This window comes from Felis catus, chromosome B2 (genome assembly GCF_018350175.1).
Source record: "Felis catus isolate Fca126 chromosome B2, F.catus_Fca126_mat1.0, whole genome shotgun sequence".
NCBI classification, from domain to species: Eukaryota; Metazoa; Chordata; class Mammalia; order Carnivora; family Felidae; genus Felis; species Felis catus.
The window spans coordinates 97,420,990-97,441,982 of NC_058372.1; the positions used below are offsets into that span (position 1 = coordinate 97,420,990).

Sequence of the window (20,993 nt, forward strand, 5' to 3'; positions counted from 1 at the left end):
GAATAAAGTTCTTAGATTTCCATAGAATTCTTATATTCTTTTTTCTTTCATCTTCAAATAGATTACATGTGTATAAAGGTCAGTCTTCAACATTAGGAAAGCTGATCTGGCAAAAGTCCTTGGTCTTTAGTTCCTTGCTGTGTACTTTTTTAACTGTTAAAACTCCCTTGTCCTCCCTTTCCCAGATGGATAGGACCGTTTTCTTCTCCTGAAGAGGAGTCAGAGCTTTTTGCTCCCTAGCTTCTTCCTCGTTTTTATTTATTTATTATTGTAATCTTCAGTCATTCTAGCTTTTCTTAAATTTTATGAAAAGGAAATATTGTATCTACCAAGTTGCAGGTCTGCATGTTACACCACTGACTTATTTGTGGGGAAATGCAATATTTAGATTTAGTAGAAATTTTATATGGAGTTTGGGGCTGAGAAGAGGGGGTCAAGGTCTGGAATTTGAGAGCGAAAGGTGCTAGGTCCCACTTTCTGCATTAGACACAGGTCAAGATTAATGGAACCAGGTAAGTTACTCTCCAGGTGAGTGAGAATGGTGGGAAATTTAGAGATTGAAATGGATCTCTGAACAGTCAATTAAGCCTTTGAGTGATTGAGAAGATAAATACTAGGACAAAATCCATTCTAACAACTGATTCCGTTATGTAAAACAAACCTACAGGATTTGAAATGCAACCAAGTCTGTTTTATATTAAGGCAAATATAAACCAACTTAATCTTAGACCTGCCTCCAGCCCCAGATTATGTTTGGTAAGAGCACAAAGAGCTGTACAGCATGAATACACAAGGAATCAGTAGAGTGAGAAGGCTCACTGCCAGGGAAGTTTGGCACAAGAACTCTAAGAGGAAGGGGAAATTTCTCCCTCGTTGAATCAACTTTGGCTCTCTGGAATAGAGAACATGGAGAGAGAGGGACCAAGGAAAGCCAACTCTATTCTACTTGTTGATACCCTAACAAGCTGTTGATTTTAAAAAGGGGATAAAGGGGCAAAGTGTGGGTAGCATTCTGTTCCTCTGAGTCAATCCTAATGAAGTGGGAGGTTCTTGAAGAAATTAATTTCCATTTAAATTCATGTGTGACCCTCTTCTAGAAACCTCCACTTCTTTTGGAATTTTAGTTGAGAATTTCAAATGATCCAGCAATAATAAGGTCTTTTTTGACATGTTCTATTTCTCCAAGTTTTTTGTTGAATGCCTGATTTCCGCTATAGAAATTTTCTTAAAATTGGAATGACTGATTACTTTCCTTTCTGTTTACTAATTTAATATGGAAAAATAAATCATGGTTCTCATACTTCCAAAGCAATCAGGCTTTTAATCCAGGGTACTGTACTCACAGGTTTCCTGTAGGAGTTCATGCCAGATTTTCTGGCAACGAAACAGTGGTCGATTCCAGGGCTTTTCTGACTTAAAGACACAGCAGTACTACTTAGCACAAAGTAGAAACCTGCCCCTCCACTGCAGTTTCCACGCTTAACAAAAAGTGACAGAAGCAATGAAATGGGTGGATTTTACCAGGGCGTTATAGAACAAAGGAAAAATAGTCTGGGCTCTGCCTGGGCCCTGTGTACACTCCACACACACCCCCCCCCCCAAATCATCTGAAAAGGATGACTTTGCTTTTTCTTCAGAAATGACTTTAATTCTCTGACTTTTGATCATCTGTGGGCAAATTTTCTGTTTTGCATCCTATTTGTCCCAAACGCTGGCATACAGTAGCATCCCACTGGTGGGGCAATTACCTAGAATTGAAGGAAGTCACTTAAATTCTTTATCCCTACTCTGTTGTAGGAGCTTATGTGTCTGTTTTACCAGAGGGATACAATTCATAGCACCTGAGCTTAATTTCTGCATTTTCTCCTGATCATTTTCTTGCTACTCAAGTCACTCTTTTATTTATTTGTTTATTTATTTATTTATTAAGTTTTTATTTATTTTGACATAGAGAGACAACATGAGCAGGGGAGTGGCAGAGAGGGAGAGAGAGAAAGAGAGGGAGAGGGAGAGGGAGAGGGAGAGGGAGAGGGAGAGGGAGAGAGAGAGAGAGAGAGAGAGAGAGAGAGAGAATGAGTCTCAAGCAGGCTCCGCACTGTCAGCACAGAACCTGATGCAGAACTTGAACTCATGAACTGTGAAATCATGACCTGAGCCAAAATCAAGAGTCAGATGCTTAACCTACTAAGCCACCCAGGTGCCCCAACCCGTCACTCTTTCCTAAGACATGGCACTTTGTGGTTAAAATTGAACTACACGAAGCTGAAGAGAAAGTTTTCTTCCTTGCTATGTGACATGATACTCTTGTAGCCCTGAAAGAAAACTCTGAATTTAGCTTCCCTTTTACGCTGAAAAAAATCATTTAATTTAGTGCTATCTTTAGGCTGCAGCTTTTCCATGCAACTGCTGTTGACTACCAGGTATTATACCTTCTTCCAATTTGACTGGTTAGGGTAGAATATCTTTTAATTATGTTTGTAACTTAGGTCTGACTTTAATCACTGTTTGTAGTTATGTATAACGTAGATCCTTGAGTAGTTTTTGTACATTTGTTTTCTGAATATACCTATTGCCAACATTAGGTCTTGTGTCCCAAACACTTAATTTTTTGAAAACTGTCTGATCCTGTTCCTTCGTTGGAGCTTCACAGGCATGGTTGTATTTTTGAGGATAGATTGTTAGGTAAGATGGAGTCATAGACTCATTCCCATTACTCCAGTTTTTCTCCATTATACGTACCTTTCTTTTCCTATTTTGAGGTTAAAGTCATTTTTTCTGGTGGGAAATTTTATAATAATGTTATGTTCTTGAAATTTCCTACTTAAAAAAGTCAAGAGATCTTAGTGTTTTTAAAAATAATTGTTGTTTTTTAATTTCAGAGAGAAAGAGTGTGAATGGTGGATAGGGAGAGAGGAAGGGAGGGAGGGAGACAGACAGACAGACAGACAGACAGACAGACAGAATCTTAAGCAGGCTCCACACTCAGCATGGAGCCTGACACAGGGCTCCATCCCGTGACCCTGGGATCATGACGTGAGCCGAAATCAAGAGTCAGACTCTCAATCAACTGAGCCACCCAGGCACCCCTTAAGAATGGTTTTTAAATTTTATGTATATCATAATGACATTTTACTAAGCAAATGCTTCTGGATTAACTACTGGATTAATTATATTTGTATTTTAAACCCCACCCACTTCCAAAAATAATTTGAGGCAACTTACATTAAAATCATTCATGTCCACTAAAATCAACTACAATGGAAGAGATGGGAAAAAAAAAAAACCAAGTGTAGGCAAGGATGAGGAACAAGTAGAACTTTCTGTATGTGCCCGTAAGAGAGTAAACTGCCATAACCATTTTGGAAAAGTGTCTGGCAATATTTACCAAGCTGAACATTGGTATGTCCTATGAGCAGCAATTCTAGTTATACAACCAACAGACATGTACACGTAAGTTTACCAAAAGGCGCATGCTAGCATGTTCACATAGCGCTGTTCATGGTTGTCCTGAACTGTAAGCTACACAAATGCGCATTGTTCAGGACTGGATTGTGTCCTCCCCAAATCCATGGGTGAATCCTAACCCCCAGTGGGACTGTGTTTGGGGATAGGGCTTTTAAGTAGATAAATTGAATGAATGAAGCTAGACACATGTTAATAAAGGAAATGAGTTTATGTAAAGCAATAGGTACCCTAACACCCAACTTGAAAATAATTTAGGATACGCTCATAATGATTTGATCAATATCAGTGCAAAATGGCATTTTCCTTTGTCTGGAATATTTGTCAACCAGCAAAGAGCAGATCTATCAGAGAGGCTGATTAATGCTATGTGTTTTAAAAACCTTCAATTAAAAAAAATCTTTTACCTATTAAATATTAGAGATACTTTTAAAATAATTTTATTTTGTATTTTGTGTTGTTTCCTTTTTTAAAAAATTTTTAAATGTTTATTTTTGAGAGGGAAAGAGACAGAGCATGAGCAGAAAGAGGCAGAGAGAGGGAGAAAGAGAGAGGGAGACAGAATCCGAAGCACGTTCCCGGCTCTGAGCTGTCAGCACAGAGCCCAACGCGGGGCTCAAACTCACCAGCCCTGAGATCATGATCTGAGCTGAAGTCGAATGCTCAACCGACTGAGCCACGCAGGTGCCCCTGTGTTGTTTCCTTTTAATATTTTCTACTATCAAAAGTGCATATCCAGTAGAGATCATTTTTATGTTGGTGAAATATACAGCATAATATATATAATATATAAATGTACGTAAATCTGTATAAATATCTAAAAATGTCATAGTATATTGTAATCATGATAAGTCATGAATTTATTTTTATGCCATTTTTTTACAGGAAACTGCTAAAGCTTTTAGTAAAACCCTGTACAGAAAAATGATTCACTGTTTATTATTATGGACACACATTTTTTGAAAATGCATAAGATATTGTGATGAATACAGAATAACTTACGATTTCAGGAATCGGAAACACTTTTTTGCGGGGATGGCCCCTGATTTTCCACCTGTGTGGTTATCGTCAACTCTCCTCTGGTTCTCCATGTCAGAAGGACTGCAGGTTTTCTTTGGAGTTTTAGTTGCCCTGAGCAGTCCTAACTTTACTGCCTTCAGTCTGAAAGTTGTAAAATGGGTAACTCACCCCATGTTTTTCCCTTTTCCCAAGTGTCGTTCTTTCCAGAATCTGCCTGCTTCTGTTCACTGTCCAGTGCTTTCAGATTACCTATTTTCTCTTTTGTCTAGAGTTTATAGCTGCTATGGGCAGGAGGGTCACTGGGGGAAGTGCTTATTTGGTTCTACTGCACCAAGAACTCTTCTCGCTTTTCTGAGAGCACACCCTCTACTATCTTACAAAGAAGGCTGCGTGGGAAATGGATTTTTTGAGAAATCACCTGTCCAAAAATATCTTTATTTTGCTTGATTAATAATTTGACTGGGCATGGATAGTTTGGCAATAATTTCCCTTTAGAAAATTTTAGATGGCATACTATTATCTTTGTGCTTCCCTTATTATAGTTGCAAAGTTTGATGGGAATTGATACAAATCAGTTTCTTGACCTTTTATATTTAAACTGTTTTTTTCTTTTGAAGTTTTTGGAATATTCTTTTTGTATTCCTGGTTTCTGAAGTTTCATGGTAATATGCCTTGGAATGGAGCCTTTTCCCCCATTCTTTGTGCTCGGTGTTCACAGGACTTTTTTTTTTTTTTTAATGTTTATTTTTGAGAGAGAGAGAGAGAGGGCAGAGGATCCAAAGCAAGCTCTGAGTTGACAGCAGTAAAGGGTTAGGGACTCAAACTCACGAACAGTGAGATCATGACCTGAGCCAAAGTCAGATGTTCAACCAACTGAGCAACCCAGGTGCCCCTGGACTCTTTCAACTTAGACAAGCATGTTCTTCAGTTCTAGGAAATTTTATTTTTATTTTTTCAGTGCTGCTTCTTTTTTTTCTCCATAAGTTTTGGAGCTTCTTCTGGTTAGATATTGGACCTTCTGGATTTATTTTCTAATTCTTTTATTTTTTCCTCTGTCTCCTGTTTTGTTTTTCTCCTTTTGTTCAGTTTTCTGGAAGATTACTTCAACCTTTTTCTTCTAATTCTTTTCCTGAACTTTTTATTTAACAGTCCTATTTAGAACTCTTTTATATGCGCTAATTGTTCTTTCCGTTTACAGCATCCTTCTTTATTCTATGGATATAATATCTTCTTCTCTCTAGGTGTATTAGAGTGTATTTTTCTTTGTTTCCTCCAATATCCTTCTTTCTATTTCTTTATTTTGGTCTTTATTTTCTATCTTAGAAGTTTTCCTTAAATGCCTAGAAATACTTGGTTGTCCATTCACACTTAAGATTGAAGCATTAAAAAGCTGATTATGGATAAGGTGTTATTGATTGGTATGCCTCACTGGACGGTGGTAGACAAGGTGGCAAGTCAGGTTTTTCCATGGAAGAATTCCCGATGTCACTATCTTACAAGTCTTTCTTTTGACTATTCATTTCCCTCCAGAGCGTTTCCTCCAATCTTTCTACTTCCTAGGGTGGAAATTTGGCTGGTAGGGTTCTGGATGCTGTAGAGGGAGGAACTGTTGGTTTTGCTATTTAATATGTAGGATTTCAGTATGGTGTCTCTCCCCCTTTCTTTGTTGTTAAAACGGACCCAGATGCTAAACTTACCAGTTTCAGCTGGAATGGAGGAGGTAGAGGAATCTTGCTATCCAGGTAAAGGCAGGGAGTCTAAAGAACTGTCTTTGTCTTATTTTCCAACAGTGCCCCTGTTTCCAGCCTGACTGATATCTTCAAGTATATCTAGTAGTGCTGAACCTTTGGAGAGTTTTTAGTGAGAATTGGCTTGCTTCCTATTAGCTTAGCACTCCATCTCCCACCTTCTGATTCCTCAATCTACCAAGGTCCTACTCATCCAAACAAACAAACAAACAAACAATGCCAGATTTTTCTTCTTTCAGGCTACCCTAATCTTTCCAAGTGATTGTTGTAGAGAACCTTCCCCCCCATCACTTGTCTTTGAGAGAAGGTAAATCATCCTCTTCTTTCCTAAGGAGAAGGCACTTACAGCAATGGACAATCATCTAAACAAAATCAACAAGGAAACAGTGGCTTTGAATGTCACACTGGACCAGATGAATTTAACAGATATATTTGGAACATTCCATCTTAAAACAGCAGAACACACATTCTTTCAAGTGCATGTGGAACATTCTCCAGAATAGATCCCGTTAGGCCACAAAACCAGCCTCGAAAAATTCAAAAAGAGGGGCGCCTGGGTGGCGCAGTCGGTTAAGCGTCCGACTTCAGCCAGGTCACGATCTCGCGGTCCGTGAGTTCGAGTCCCGCGTCAGGCTCTGGGCTGATGGCTCAGAGCCTGGAGCCTGTTTCCAATTCTGTGTCTCCCTCTCTCTCTGCCCCTCCCCCGTTCATGCTCTGTCTCTCTCTGTCCCAAAAATAAATAAACGTTGAAAAAAAATTTTAAAAAAAAAATTCAAAAAGATTGAAGCTATACCATGCATCTTTTCTGACCACAATGCTATGAAACTAGAAGCCAACCAGGAGAAAAAGTCCTAAGGGAAAGAAGGGAGGAAAAAGGGTCTTATCACAAATACTAGACACAAAGACCAATGACTCCTGATCCCGTTTCCCTTCCTTATAAAGATGCTGTGGTGTGGTGAAGAGACGGTAGCATTTGGAGTAGGGCTGATTCTCTTCATTATTTAACCCTGGGGGCAGGAGTCTGGATCCAGTCGTTGGTGGCACATTGGTGGTTCTCTTTAGACACTTGGGGGCACTAAGCACTTCTAGCCATCATCTTTGGACCTTAATTGCAGTTTCAGGACAAGAGGAAAAAGTTGTACTCAAACACTGCGTAATATTTCATTGTGTGAGTGTATTCCTCATTGTGGGACATTAGTTTCTTTGTTTATTTGTTTTCACTGTTTTGATGTTAGCGGTGTCACAATGGACAACCTTATAGTTGTTAACCATTATTATTTCCATAGGTGAAATTCTTATGAGTGAAATAGCCATGTGATATGGTTTGCATGTTTTTAATGTTTTTATTACGTATTATCTGGTTGCCCTGAACTCTTGTACCAGTTTTATACTCCTCCCAGCAGTAAATGAAGAGGGTCCGTTTTCCCCTTACCTAGGCTTGCTCTAGTATTTTTCTTATCTCTGCCAATTTAGATAAAAGAGTAAGGTCTCATGATTTTACTTTGCATTTGTTATCACTAATAGGAATGAATGATTTTACATAGGCTTCTTGCCCACAGAGCTATTTTTTTTTTAAGTTTATTTATTTTGAGAGAGAAGGTGTGTATCCAAGCACTTGTGAGTGAGCATGAGTGGGGGAGGGGCAGGGAGCCAGAGAGAGAGGATACCAAGCAGGCACACTGTCAGCACAGAGCCCGACCACAGAGCCCAACACGGGGCTCGAATCCACAAACCGTGAGATCATGAGCTGAGCTGAAATCAAGAGTAGGATGCTCAACTGACTAAGCCACCCAGGTACCCCATTGAGCTATTTTTTAATGCAATTTGTCTGTTCAGGTCCTTTATCAGTTTTTCTGTTGGGGTATTATATTAATTATTATTATGATAATAATATGCCACAAATATTGCCACTGTGTTTTCTAATACTTTGTTATTTTATTTCTAATACTTTGTTGTAAAGTTTTGTGTTTTAAGATCTTAGATAAGTGACTTAATTCTCTGAGTGTCAGTTTTCTGCTCTGTAAAAATGGGATAATAACACATACTGCATGCATGGCAGGGTGGGGGTAGTATAGGTAAATTAGCTGTTACATAATAGTTACTCAATAAATACAGCTTTTGTTCTTCCCTGTGTGGCACATTGAAATAGTTCAGAATCATCTAAATTTTTTTACTAGAATTACAAAGCATATTCAAGATGTTTAAACCAGATATGAACTTATATAATTAGTAAAACTCTGAATCTCTTAAACTAATATGGATAGGTAGGTTTTAATTTCTCTTTTTACTTTTCTAATTCTCATCCTTTTTTTTTAATGTTTATTTATTTATTTTGAGAGAGAGAGAGAGAGAGAGCGCACAAGCAGGGGGAGGGGCAGAGAGAGAGGGAGAAAGAGAATCTCAAGCAGGCTCTATGCTGTCAATGCAGAGCCCAACATGGGGCTCGATTCCACCAACCGTGAGATCATGACCTGAGCAGAAACCAAGAGTTGGACACTTAACTGACTGAACCACCCAGGCATCCCTCTAATTCTAATCCTTAAAAAAAAATGTTCTGGGGTGCCTGGGTGACTCAGTTAGTTAAGCGTATGACTTCAGCTTAGGTCATGATCTCATGGTTTGTGAGTTCTAGCCTGGCATTGGGCTCTCTGCTGTCAGCACAGAGCCTGCTTCAGATCTTCTGTCCCCCCGCCCTCTCTGCCCCTCCTCTACTCACTCTCTCTCTCTCTCTCTCTCTCTCTCAAAAATAAATAAAAACGTGAAAAAAAGTTAGCTCTGATTGATGCATCCTTTTAAGTAGGGAAATCTGGTCTGGTTGAGGGTGAAGACTAAGGTTTTCTTATAAATTATCTGTTAAGGAATTATGAATAAGTTTATTTCTGGTAAGGATTTCTTTCATATCATCCTCATTTTTTTTGTGTCCACATAGATACATCTAATAGAACCAAAAAGGCATACCAGCCCCTCCTGTTTTTAAGACAATATGAAGCTGAGGTTCCTGTCCTTCAGCCAGTCAATAGAACTCACTCCCTGAGGTCAAGTACAAATTGGCTTAGATGGAAAACCGTCTATTCAATTGTACATTACACGAACTACTTTTGTGAACATTTATTTTTAGGCCACTACAGCAGTAAAAAATTTTATTTTGCATGTTATAATTTCTGAGTAACTTTTTATGATAATAGAGTTTTTGTAAGATACTGCTATAATAAAAATAATTGTATCATTTCACATGATATACATTTCACATTTCACACACAGTGTGCCATTTCATTTATAGTGAAATCATGCATAGTAATTTCATAGATGATGTAGAAGATGTGGCCTGGCTAAAGTCTTGTGAACCTCATTTTAATGTTACAGTATATTATTATTATTTTTTTCAACGTTTATTTATTTTTGGGACAGAGAGAGACAGAGCATGAACAGGGGAGGGGCAGAGAGAGAGGGAGACACAGAATCGGAAACAGGCTCCAGGCTCTGAGCCATCAGCCCAGAGCCTGACGTGGGGCTCGAACTCACGGACCGCGAGATCGTGACCTGGCTGAAGTCAGACGCTTAACCGACTGCGCCACCCAGGCGCCCCTAATGTTACAGTATATTAGAGCGCAGAGTAAAACAGAAATCACCACTGATGAAATTTGCAAGCAATTATTTATTGACCAAATATGCTTTTCGAAATGTAACCGTGTTCTGCCTTGGTTATTTTTCAAAATTCATCTCTCCCCTTCTGTTGGGTAACATGCCTATCCTAAGGAGAAGTTAACTTTCTACAAGCCAGCAGATATCCTTGGTGTCTGGCTTTGCTCCTTCTCTATATCCCTTAAAAAGTGCTTTGGCTTCTCCAACAGTTGTTGTGTTTACGCCCATTACAAGGTGGAGACAATTCTAAATGAATTCTCAAGAATAATGTTGGCAAACCCATCTAAACATACATGTGCTTGGTGTGGGTGTTGACATTTACATTGGCTTGTGTGATTTCTTTCTACCTTTAAAGTTGTTTTTTTGTCTCTATAATCACTTTCTGTAGTGCCATTTTATTATTTTAATACTACCCTACTCAGATGTCATACAAGGCCTTACTTAAGTCAAATAGCATTTCCCCTGCAAAGTTAACCGTTGCAGATGATGTTTTTAAGATGCTTTCAGGTGGAATGGTTATTACATGGAATGTGACAATTCCATATCCTTTATAATAACTGAATAATAACATAACAAAATGCAAATGGCGTCTTAAAAGCATTTGCTGGAGAACAGTTGAAGAATTAGGTGCTGGTGTGTTAAATGCCTGCTACCTGATAATTATCTCAGGGAAGGAATGAGTTTAGTTTTGTTTAAACTTAATCTAAAGAAAAAATAATTTGTCATTTTAGTTTTCAGTAAGACTTTATTGAGATGATGTCCAGAATTGAGTTTAATTGCTTCCACACCTAGGTAAGAGTGATTTGTATGTCAAAATTAAGCATATCAGCAAGTTATCCTGTATAAGGTTGTATGTAGAGTTGACGTAAACTTATATTTGCACTTGAAGTTTTTTTTTAACAGCATTTTTTTCTGCCGGTTATTTTATTGACAGTTAATTTATAAATCTCTCTTTAAAAAAAAAAGTGACAGGAAAAAAGGCCATAGTGTTATCACATTTGTATTTGTGAGTTCCCTAAACCATATGGTGATTTGTAATTAGAATACAAAGGATTCTTTGATGAGACTAACTTCCAGTAGCCGGCAAGCGGTAGGCATCTCAGAAGGAGAGAGTTTTCTCGAATTTCTGACAAGGACACTTTTGAGAGAAACTGTGTGGTCTATAATTGTCCTTATACTCGAAGTCTGATAAAGTTATTGATGTGCAGATCAAGTTGGTATTTCGAAGCTGGTCATTTAATTCTGGATGTTTGATCCTCTCAGCCAGTGGCTTGACTTGATTTTTTTTTTTTTTTAAGCAGCTTCAATATTTAATTTCACATGTACCCTCTCAGTAGAGATTTCAAAGGATACTTTGCTGGATGCTTGACTGCCTTGTCTATTTGCTCTTGTTTTGCATGCAAGAGAGAGCCAGAAGCCTTTCTTCTCATTGTGTACACATAGTATTAATGGATTTACTCTGCCTGTATCGTCTCATTACTGGAAACAGCCAGAAGCACAGAAGTCTTTCAGTGTATGCAAATAAGGCAGAATCATCTACCTGAGAGTTAATATTCTCTGCTTTTAAGTGTATTCTAAATCTAATGTTTGTATTTAGAGCATAACATCCTGTTCTCTTTCTTTATGGGCAAAAAGCTAAGCAGGCTCAGGCAGCTGTTTGATGTTGGCTTCAAGTGTTATTAATTTCATATTCTATTATTCTTTTCACTGTAGCACAAGTGAAGCTGATGTGGAGGCTGTCATGGATAAGTTGTTTGATGAGCTGGCTCAGAAACAAAATGATTGTACGTAAGTTAATTTCTCTTGAAAGAGAATACATTTAGAACACAATGCCCAATCTCCACTGACCAATTAATAAGTTCCATTGCTGTATATGGGTTGATGCCACGCTCAAGTGGCAGTCATTGTATCAGCATTTTGTCTAATTTATGTGTTGAATCATGTGCTATTATTCATCAAGCTATGCATTTCCTATCTGTAAGAGATGAATTTTATAGTAATTATCCAGACAAGATTGAGTCTTTGTTCATGTTCCCATAGTAACTAGACCAAGGATTCTAAAAGTGCAAGGCAGAGAGCTGCGGCTGAATAAAGCCTGTGGAACTGTTGCCGACTGCACATTTGAAGAGCTGTGTGAGAGAGTAAGTATCCAGACACGTCCAGACTCATTGGCCTTTTCACATGTTAAAATACTTCATATTTTCCTCTCTGCCTGTTTCAGATTTTAAAATACCATTCACAGAGTCGGAACTGATTTAAAAGTCTCATTAAGGGAAATACTCATCTGTATATGCCATGTCCCTTTTATAGATATTGGCTCAAAATTTGTACTTAGAGGGATGCTAAAGCAAAATTAGAAATACAGAGAGAACTATCAACTGTTGCTGGAAGCAAAACAAAAATCACTTTTAGGAATGTTCTGTAAAAGTCAAACGTAAGAGAATTATGTTTTTTTTTTTTCTAAATTGAAGTGAGATTAGTATGTGGAACAAGGAAGATGAAGTAATACCACCATGATCCAAGGAAGTAGGACAGAAGAATTTCTGTCCCTCAGTCCCATTGCCCACCTGTTATTGCCATGACTTACCTATTTGGGTGAGGGTCAAAGAAAGTGAATTTCTATAACTGTGCCATCTATATTATATAATAATATACTCAACAGAGAAAAAAATGTATATATATACACACACATTCATATCAGTGAGAAAGACCTGGATTGTAACTTCATTATAGATATGAATTCTGTCTTTTAGAAGCTCTAGAATTGTCACTACTCAATGGATATTCAATGTATTTATTGACTGTAAATCTTGAGAAGAATCCAAATTATACATAACTTTAAGCATAATTCCTCAGTTGTCATGTAAATAGTCTCCGACTTATCTTAAGTTTTAGGCAACTCAAGAAAGAATTTTTCAGCGAGTGGGAAGAAGAAAATCTTTATTTATAGTTGCCCACCATTTTATGAGTACTTTTCTTACAAGCTAATGACTTAATTACTTTTAGCCAGTGTAATTTTGTAATTTTTAAGTCAGAGATGAATCTAATCTGCAATTGTTATTACAGAAATAAAGCACTTCAGTAAGGTTTAAGAGCTAGTCACATCCTCTGACAGGGTGATGAGGTCACCCCTGGTAGTGAAAGTCGTTCTGGGTAATGTGGATCCTTCACACTTCTATGGGATCGTTTCATCAAGGTTGAATTTTACCTCTAGACAAAATTCTATGAGTGCTTTCATTTAAGTTTTACTTACTTTGCCAGAGAAATAAACTTGAGAAAAATCTTATGTATTCAAAAGATGAGGCTCATCTTTCTTCCATAGAAGGACACCTAGGGAGGAGAGAAGAAGGACAGACCTGTTCCATTTTGGGGGAAGATGGTCTCCTGGAGCAGATACCTATTTACCTATATTTTTTTTATGTGATCATTATTTCAGGAGACACTTAGTACCAGGAAAAACCCACTATTCAGGGACTCAGATCTTCACAGTTACTCTGTGGGGGTGGTGGGGAAGAAGGTGTTGCAGAGAATTCTTTTTCCTTTATTTACAAAATTTCAGAACAATTAAATAAATTCAGGTAGAAAGTTACTAGTATACATCTTACCTTTTTAAATCAAGTTATGGTATGAGTCAATCATGAGATTTTATCCCACCCTTTTCTTAGAATTCTGAGGGCCCATGGGAAACAAACTAGGTGTATGCATGTGTGTTGAAATTTTACATGTAACTGCTTATGTCCTAAATTCCTTATCACACATTCAACTGCATCCCGTAAATTGGCATTGCAAGGCAGCTGAAGGACCAGAAGATGATTTTCAAGATGCCTTTCGACACCAGGACTATGACTCTTTAACTTAAGGGGTTGATGAAGAATGTGAGGAAGCAGAGAGAGGACAAAAAGAGTTAGGGATAATTTTTGACATTGGATTTGCACCCTTCCTACAAGAATCTGACCCACTCTCTACTAAGCGCTTTGTAATCTCACTTCTGCCCTACCTGTCCCCTGTGCTTAGCCAGGCTGGCTCCTGCCTTATTTGGACATGGTGTTGCCAGAAGTCAGCATATTTGAGAAACGGCACATGTAAATCAGCAATGCTGCAGGAATGATTTTGCTGCTGGGAAGGTAAAGGGCCAGGGACATTCCTGGGCTGTCTCGGCTCTGGTGATTAATGCCCTTATTCCCTGATGCTAATCACCGCTGTTGGCATCCAGACACCATCAGCCTTGACTCTTGGCCAAATAGTAGAGATAAAAGCTATTCATCCTTTAGTATTTAGTCAGAGTGTACCAACCACAGGACACAAACCAGAAGTAGTTCCCAACCAGTGGTTTCGTTTGGAATACATGAAATCAAATAAAGCATAAAATAGAGAAGCGAAATGTTTTTTAATAACTCCCCAAGAGGTACTGTTAGGTACAGTTATAAGTCTAACCATATATGAACTAATGCACCATAATCAAGATTAATAGACAGATGAAGGCCAAAACATGTATCTGATGGATCTCCATTCCTTGAACGCTAAAAACCAAAAAAGGAAGCTCATAAGAAGTTGACAGTGAACATGTGTACACCCATGCATATGCATCAACTGATATATTTTTCTGCTTAGACTTTACAAACACACCTGGCTACCTGTCATTATTTTTAAGACACAAATAACTAACTACTCTTGCAAATAGTTACTTGTGAGCACAGTTATCAGTTGAGGAAACAATTTTCTGCAGGTGTAAAAATTACATTTTTCAATAAGGAAAATTTAGGTATAGTCAGTTTACTCATTAAGCCTTTAGAATTCAGTTTTGGCTCACTTTCTTTGAACAGGGTTCTTTCATTTTTGGTCCACAAAAGTTTAACCCTAAAGCAAGTGTTTCTCAAACTGTTTGGTTTCAGGAACCGTTTACACTCTTAAAAATTATTGAGAGACCCAAAGAGTTTTTGTTTATATGGGTTATCTCTCAATATTTGCTCTATGTATTAGAAATTAAAACAGAAAAGTTTACAATATTTATAACTTATTTGAAATAACAATGATAAAAACCATTATATTCAACCCATCAAATTAGCATAAGTAACATTTGTATGAAAAATAACATTTTATAAAGTGAGAATAATTTAGTAAGAAGAATGACATATTTTTTTGCAAAGCTCTTTAATGTCTGGCTTAATAGAAGATAAGGACAACTGCATATCTACTTCTACATTCAATCTTTTGTGATATTTTGGTTTAAGTATGTAAGAAAATTTGGTCTTACAGAGATATGTAGTTGGAAATGGGAAAAATATTTTAAAAAATTTTTTAATGTTTATTTATTATTGAGAGACAGAGAGAGACAGAGCATGAGCGTGGGAGGGGCAGAGAGAGGAGGAGACACAGAATCAGAAGCAGGCTCCAGGCTCTGAGCTGTCAGCACAGAGCCCAACCCGGAGCTCAAACCCACAGACTGAGCAAGATCATGACCTGAGCTGAAGTCAGATGCTCAACCAACTGAGCCACCCAGGCGCCCCTAACATTTTTTTTTTTTAACATTTATTTATTTTTGAGAGAGCAAGAGAGAGACTGTGAGCATGGGAGGGGCAGAGAGAGTGGGAGACACAGAATCCAAAGCAGGCTCCAGGCTCTGAGCTGTCAGCACAGAGCCCGACACAGGGCTCGAACTCACAAACCGCGAGATCATGGCCTGAGCCGAAGTTGGACGCTTAACCAACTGAGCCACCCAGGCACCCCGGGAAAAATATTTTAATAGCCATATCAGATAATTGTGGATACCCTTTTTTTTTATAAGTTTATTTTTATTTTTTTGTGAGAGAGCATGGGGGAGGGGCAGAGAGAGAGAGGAAGAGAGAGAATCCCAAGCATACTCTGCACCGTCAGTGCAGAGCCCACAAACCATGAGATCATGACCTGAGGCAAAATCAAAAGTTGGATGCTTAACCAACTGAGCCACCCAGCTGCCCCATGGATACTCTTTTTTGATGCTACATGAAAATTCAACAAGAACTTCCTTCCACAGAGCACAGTATGAAAAGGGTTGGGGGGAAAGGGTAACTTTATAGGGGAGAAACCTGACAAACACCACCTCAGACAAATGTGATCAAGGTTAACATCAACAGCAATAATTCATGTTGATAGTTTATACCCTTGATATGATATGATGAAAATAGCACATGACCTCTGTGGTTGTTCTCCCATTACCATAATTCCAGCCTAATCATGAGAAAAACATCAAACAAATTCCAGTTGAGGGACATTCTACAGAATAACTTGCCAGTGCTCCCCAAAATTGTCAAGATCATCAAAAATAAGGAAAGTATGAGAAACTGTCACAGCAGAGGGGAGCCTAAAAGCCATGATGACTAAAAGCTAATATGGTATCTTAGGTGGGATCCTGGGACAGAAAAAGGACCTTAGGTAAAAAGTAAGGAAATCTGAATAAAATATGAACTTTATTTTTTTTTAATTTATTTATTTTGAGAGAGAGAGAGAGAGAGAGGGAGAGAGAGGGAGAGAGAGAATGTGAGCAGGGAAGGAGTAGAGAGCGAGGAAGAGAGAATCCCAAGAGCCCCATTGGTTCATTAATTGTAACAAATGTGCCATACTAATGTAAGATATTAATAATAGGGGAAACTGGGGGAGCCTGGGTGGCTCAGTTGGTTGAGCATCCAGCTCTTGATTTCAGCACAAGTCATGATCCCAGGGTCGTGGGATCAGTCTCCACAACCAGCTCCATGCTAAGTGTGGAGGCTACTTAAGATTCTTTCTCTCTACCTCTGCCCCTCTTCCTTGCTTACATTCTCTCTCTCTAAAATAAATATAATGCTACTAATAATAATAATTATAGGGAAAACTGAGTTTGAGAGTACATGAAAACTCTCTGTACTATCTTTTCAATTTTTCTGTAAGCCTAAAACTATTCTAAAAAAAGCCTATTTAAATTTTTTTTAAAAAAACTTGACAAGAAGATTTTAAAATGTTAGCTACAATGTAGTATATGAAGCAGTATCAGTGTATTTTTGGTATTCTATTATCCTTCTTGAACTTTAAATGGATCTTTTGTCATGCATGACTTTGTAAGAGAATGAATGCACTGGTTACTGGAAAATATTGATTGAGTTATATAGATCTTTCAAATGTTGGCACATTTAATTATATAATATCAAAGCATTATATTAATATAACCATCAGTCTCATCAGAAAAAAAACATATTTGAGAATTGGGACGCTATCAAGTTCATGGTGGAAACAACAAGCTTTCCAAAATTCCAATTTTCAGTTTTTTGCTCAATTTGATCACTGACAACAAATTACTTTTAGTTGTTTTCCTTGAAGTGACAGTCTTACTTGTTCATTTTCAAGAAAATGTCTGTGAAACATTGTAATAATGTTTCAGTGTGAATAACCATAGTTTGCCTGTAACTCATTCTTTCAAATAAAAATTATGTTCCATGATAAAAGTGGCTAGTTCAGCTAGCAACTCAAACAATTGCACAAGTGCTTTTCCTCAAGATATGTTTGGTGTATATTGGAAGTGCTTTATGTGTACTTCCTTCACCACAAAGAATACTAAAAAGATGTGTTCTCAAGGGTTCAGATTTTAAAAATCCTTTTTATTGCTTCTTCAAGGACATCTGAAGTGGAACTGGATTTTTTTTTTTTTGTTTTTTTTTTACTGTGAGTACATGGGCAGTGAAGAACACAATATGATTTGGTGCCACTGCTTTGATTCATGCTTAAGTGCCAGAAGTTTTACCCACCATTGCTTTTGCACCATTACTGAAAATCTCAGCACAGTGAAAAAAGTAAATAATGTCCTAGTATTATTACTGCAAGTTTTGGCTTCAAAGGACCTCTGAAAGGGTCTCAGGGACCCCTAGAGATCTTAGAACTGCACTGTGAGAGCCACTGACTTAAGTAACAGTATTTCTGACTTCTGCTTTGCTCTTCATTTGAGCCAAGTAACTGTATCAAGGGAAGGAAAGGAAACCTGAAAGCTCATGTCATGTCCATAGAGATGAATCTGCTCACTTTACTGTAGCTCCGATGTGGGGGGAGTGACTGGGAACAAAGACCACCCAAATATATTCTCCTTTATCCTTCTACAGTTCCCTGAAACAGGGCTTCCCAACCTTCTTCATATCATGACAGGGAGAGAGAAATGGTAAGATTCTTATTAAAGAGTAAAGAAATGAGGCTGCCTAAGCCTTGAGGTCCCTAGCCTGGAGGTGTAGATCCTTTATGGCTTTCAGGAGTACCCAAGGGTCAGTAGCACAGCTACCAGATCGTGTGGATATGCCAAGCCACATGAGTTGGACAATTCTGTACTAAGGTTCTCATCAGGGAGGGGGCTCTCACACTGGAGGATGTCTGTTCTACAGCCAGCTTCATGCTCCATAAAAGGCTCAAAGGTTAGCTCAGATGTGGGAACTCACAAAGTATCTGACTGTACTTCATGGTAGAACCAGAATTGAAGATTTGATGTAACCTGACCGGAACATTTTTGGATAGAGTGTGGTGATTAAGAGCACAGAGTCTGATTCCCAAACTACCAAGGAGTTCAAGCCGCTTGCTAATTATATGATCTTGGGAAAGTAATTTAACACATTGGTGCCTCAGTTTTTCTACCTATAAAATGGGGACAATAATAGTGCCTACCTATTATAAATATTAAATGAGTTAATACATATAAAGTATTTAGAATGACACATGGCAATATTTGCCTTATTATTATCCAAGTGCTATAGGCTCTCCTAATTGGGTTTGCTTTTCTGAACATGACCATATTGAGTTGTAGATTTGCAGAAAGAATCCTGAAGATACCAAGAAGCTAGATGTTAACCTGCAGGATTGCAGATGTGAGGAAATGTGCTTGGAGCAGGGAAGGGGAGAGAGGTGTGGGAAGGGGGGAATGATCTGGGCCTCTTTAGTTTTACTTATGGCTTATAGTCAAAACCTTTTTTTATCTATGATGGCACTAATAGACAAACTGCTACCTAATGTATAAGTCTATAATATTATTTTTTCTCCGAAGGGGCCATGGCTCAAAAATAATCATTACTGACTATCAACCCCTCCATTCCTTGCCAAAGGTTTTCTTTCATGGTGGTATCAGGTGTGGTAATTGGGTAAGTCTCAAGCTTTAAGAGCCTCCCAGAAAACCAGGCCATCAAAAGCTGGGACTGTCCCAGATATATATAACACATGCCTGCTTTTGTACTTGGGGTTGGATGTGTTTTTATATTTACTGAATGGTTTTTGTTTACTGAACTATTTAGCCTGACTCAGAAGATTATACTTAATTAAGAATTTTAGGTTACATCTGAAACTGAATGATTTCGAGAGTCCTCTTTATGCAAGTATTCAGTATCTGAATTGCCATAGTTATATGGTTGCAAAGAAATGCAAAATTATCATAACAAGAAAATAGTCACAAATGAACTGACCACTTAAAAATGTAGCCCATCCTGGGGTGCCAGGGTGGCTCAGTCAGTTAAGTGTCTGACTTTGGCTGAGATCATGATCTCACGGTTTGTGAGTTTGAACCCCATGTCAGGCTCTGTGCTGACAGCTCGGAGCCTGAAGCCTTCTTCACATTCTGTGTCTCCCTCTCTCTGCTCCTCTCCCACTCACACATTCTCTCTCTCTCTCTCTCTCTCAAAAATAAATAAATATTTTAAAAAACTTAAAGAAATGTAGCCTTTCCTCAAACATCTCTCACAGCTTATACTAGAACCATGCCCCACCCATCACCTCTAAGTCTTTTGCCACTAAGTCACTGCTTGTCTGATATAGTAAACACCCTAACAATGTAGATAAAAAGCAAGCCTGTCCATGCAAATGAAGATTGGTCAACTTGACAAAGAAAAAAAAAAAAAGAAGGATAATGACACCATAAGAGCTTTAAAAGAAAATAATTAAATATTTATGAATTAAAAGAGGATTTTGAGGGGTGCCTGGGTGGCTCAATTGGTTAAGCGTCTGATGCTTGGACTTTGGCTCAGATCATGATCTCATGGTTTGTGAGTTTGAGTCCCGAGTCTGTTTTGGATTCTCTCTCTGTTCCTCCCCCATTTGTGCATGCTCTCTTTCTCTCAAAATAAGTAAATAAACTAAAAAAAAAAAAAAAAGAGAAAAGAGGCTTTTAAAAAAACTGATGAAATCCTTAAATATTTTTGTAAAAATATTTTCTGTGTAGTTGAACAACCAAATTGTGAAGTGCAGGATGTACTATTTTAGCATCCTAGAACTTTATCAAGAAAGTTATGCTGAAAATGAATAGTAATTTGTTCACTGCTTATTCTAGGAATATAGTTTATAGGTGCTGTTCTAATCCATATTTTGTTAACTAAGCTAAAATGACATTTTATAAGCATTATTTGCATTTTTCAAGATAAAGCAAGTTTGGAGGTTGAACTGAAGGATCAGTTTTTACTAATTGTAGATGGTGGTTTGTGTCTTCCAAGGAAAATAACTATCTGTTGGTTTACAAGTTATGATTGTTGTATTTTGCTGTTTTAAAGGGAAAAGGAAAAAAGACCTTTAGAGAAATGCCCATAAAGGAGGGCTGGATTAGAAATTTAAAAACTATAGCCACTTGAATGTGGCCATTTCCATGATGGGTAAAGAAGAATCAGAAAGAATGAAGAAAAACTGGGTTGAGAGAACACCTTCCTACTCTCTCCATATGACAAGTTTTCTGTTACAGGGCTCATTGGAGGCTGAACAGTCCTGCTCGCCTTCTGTGCCCAAACTAGGGCAAGCATAGCTCTTTAGGTGATGTAGCATATAGCCAAAAATTTTAAAGTCTGTAAGCCATTGACTACTTAGGCTCAGTTGCCTGAAGCTTCTCTGAGGGAGAAAGCTTGCTTTCATTTGCTGTGGAAATGTACATGGTCCCTATAATGGGGAGAAAGCACCTAGGGATTCCCAGAGTGTCTCAAGGGAAGGATGAATGTGCTGTATACCTTCAATATGTTATCTGTCTTAAGAGTACAATTATTTTGAGGATCAGATTTAGTATTAGACACAACTCTCATGTTCCCTTTAAGATCACTTTTGTAAGAAAGTATGACAAGCTAATTTGATTCAATATTTGCTTTGGTCTTTGAGAGGAATATGTCATTT

The 20,993-nt window shown here is 38.0% G+C and overlaps 1 protein-coding gene across 2 annotated transcripts in view; it reads left to right on the forward strand.

The window, feature by feature from the left end:
• AFG1L (AFG1 like ATPase) overlaps window positions 1–20,993 on the forward strand; it is a 200,802-nt gene that overhangs the window by 153,734 nt on the left and 26,075 nt on the right. For both annotated transcript variants that reach the window (XM_006931927.5, XR_006598149.1), the window contains exons 10-11: window positions 11,586–11,656; window positions 11,913–12,013. In XM_006931927.5, the coding sequence (XP_006931989.3) occupies window positions 11,586–11,656; window positions 11,913–12,013 (172 nt within the window). The remainder of the gene's footprint in view (window positions 1–11,585; window positions 11,657–11,912; window positions 12,014–20,993) is intronic.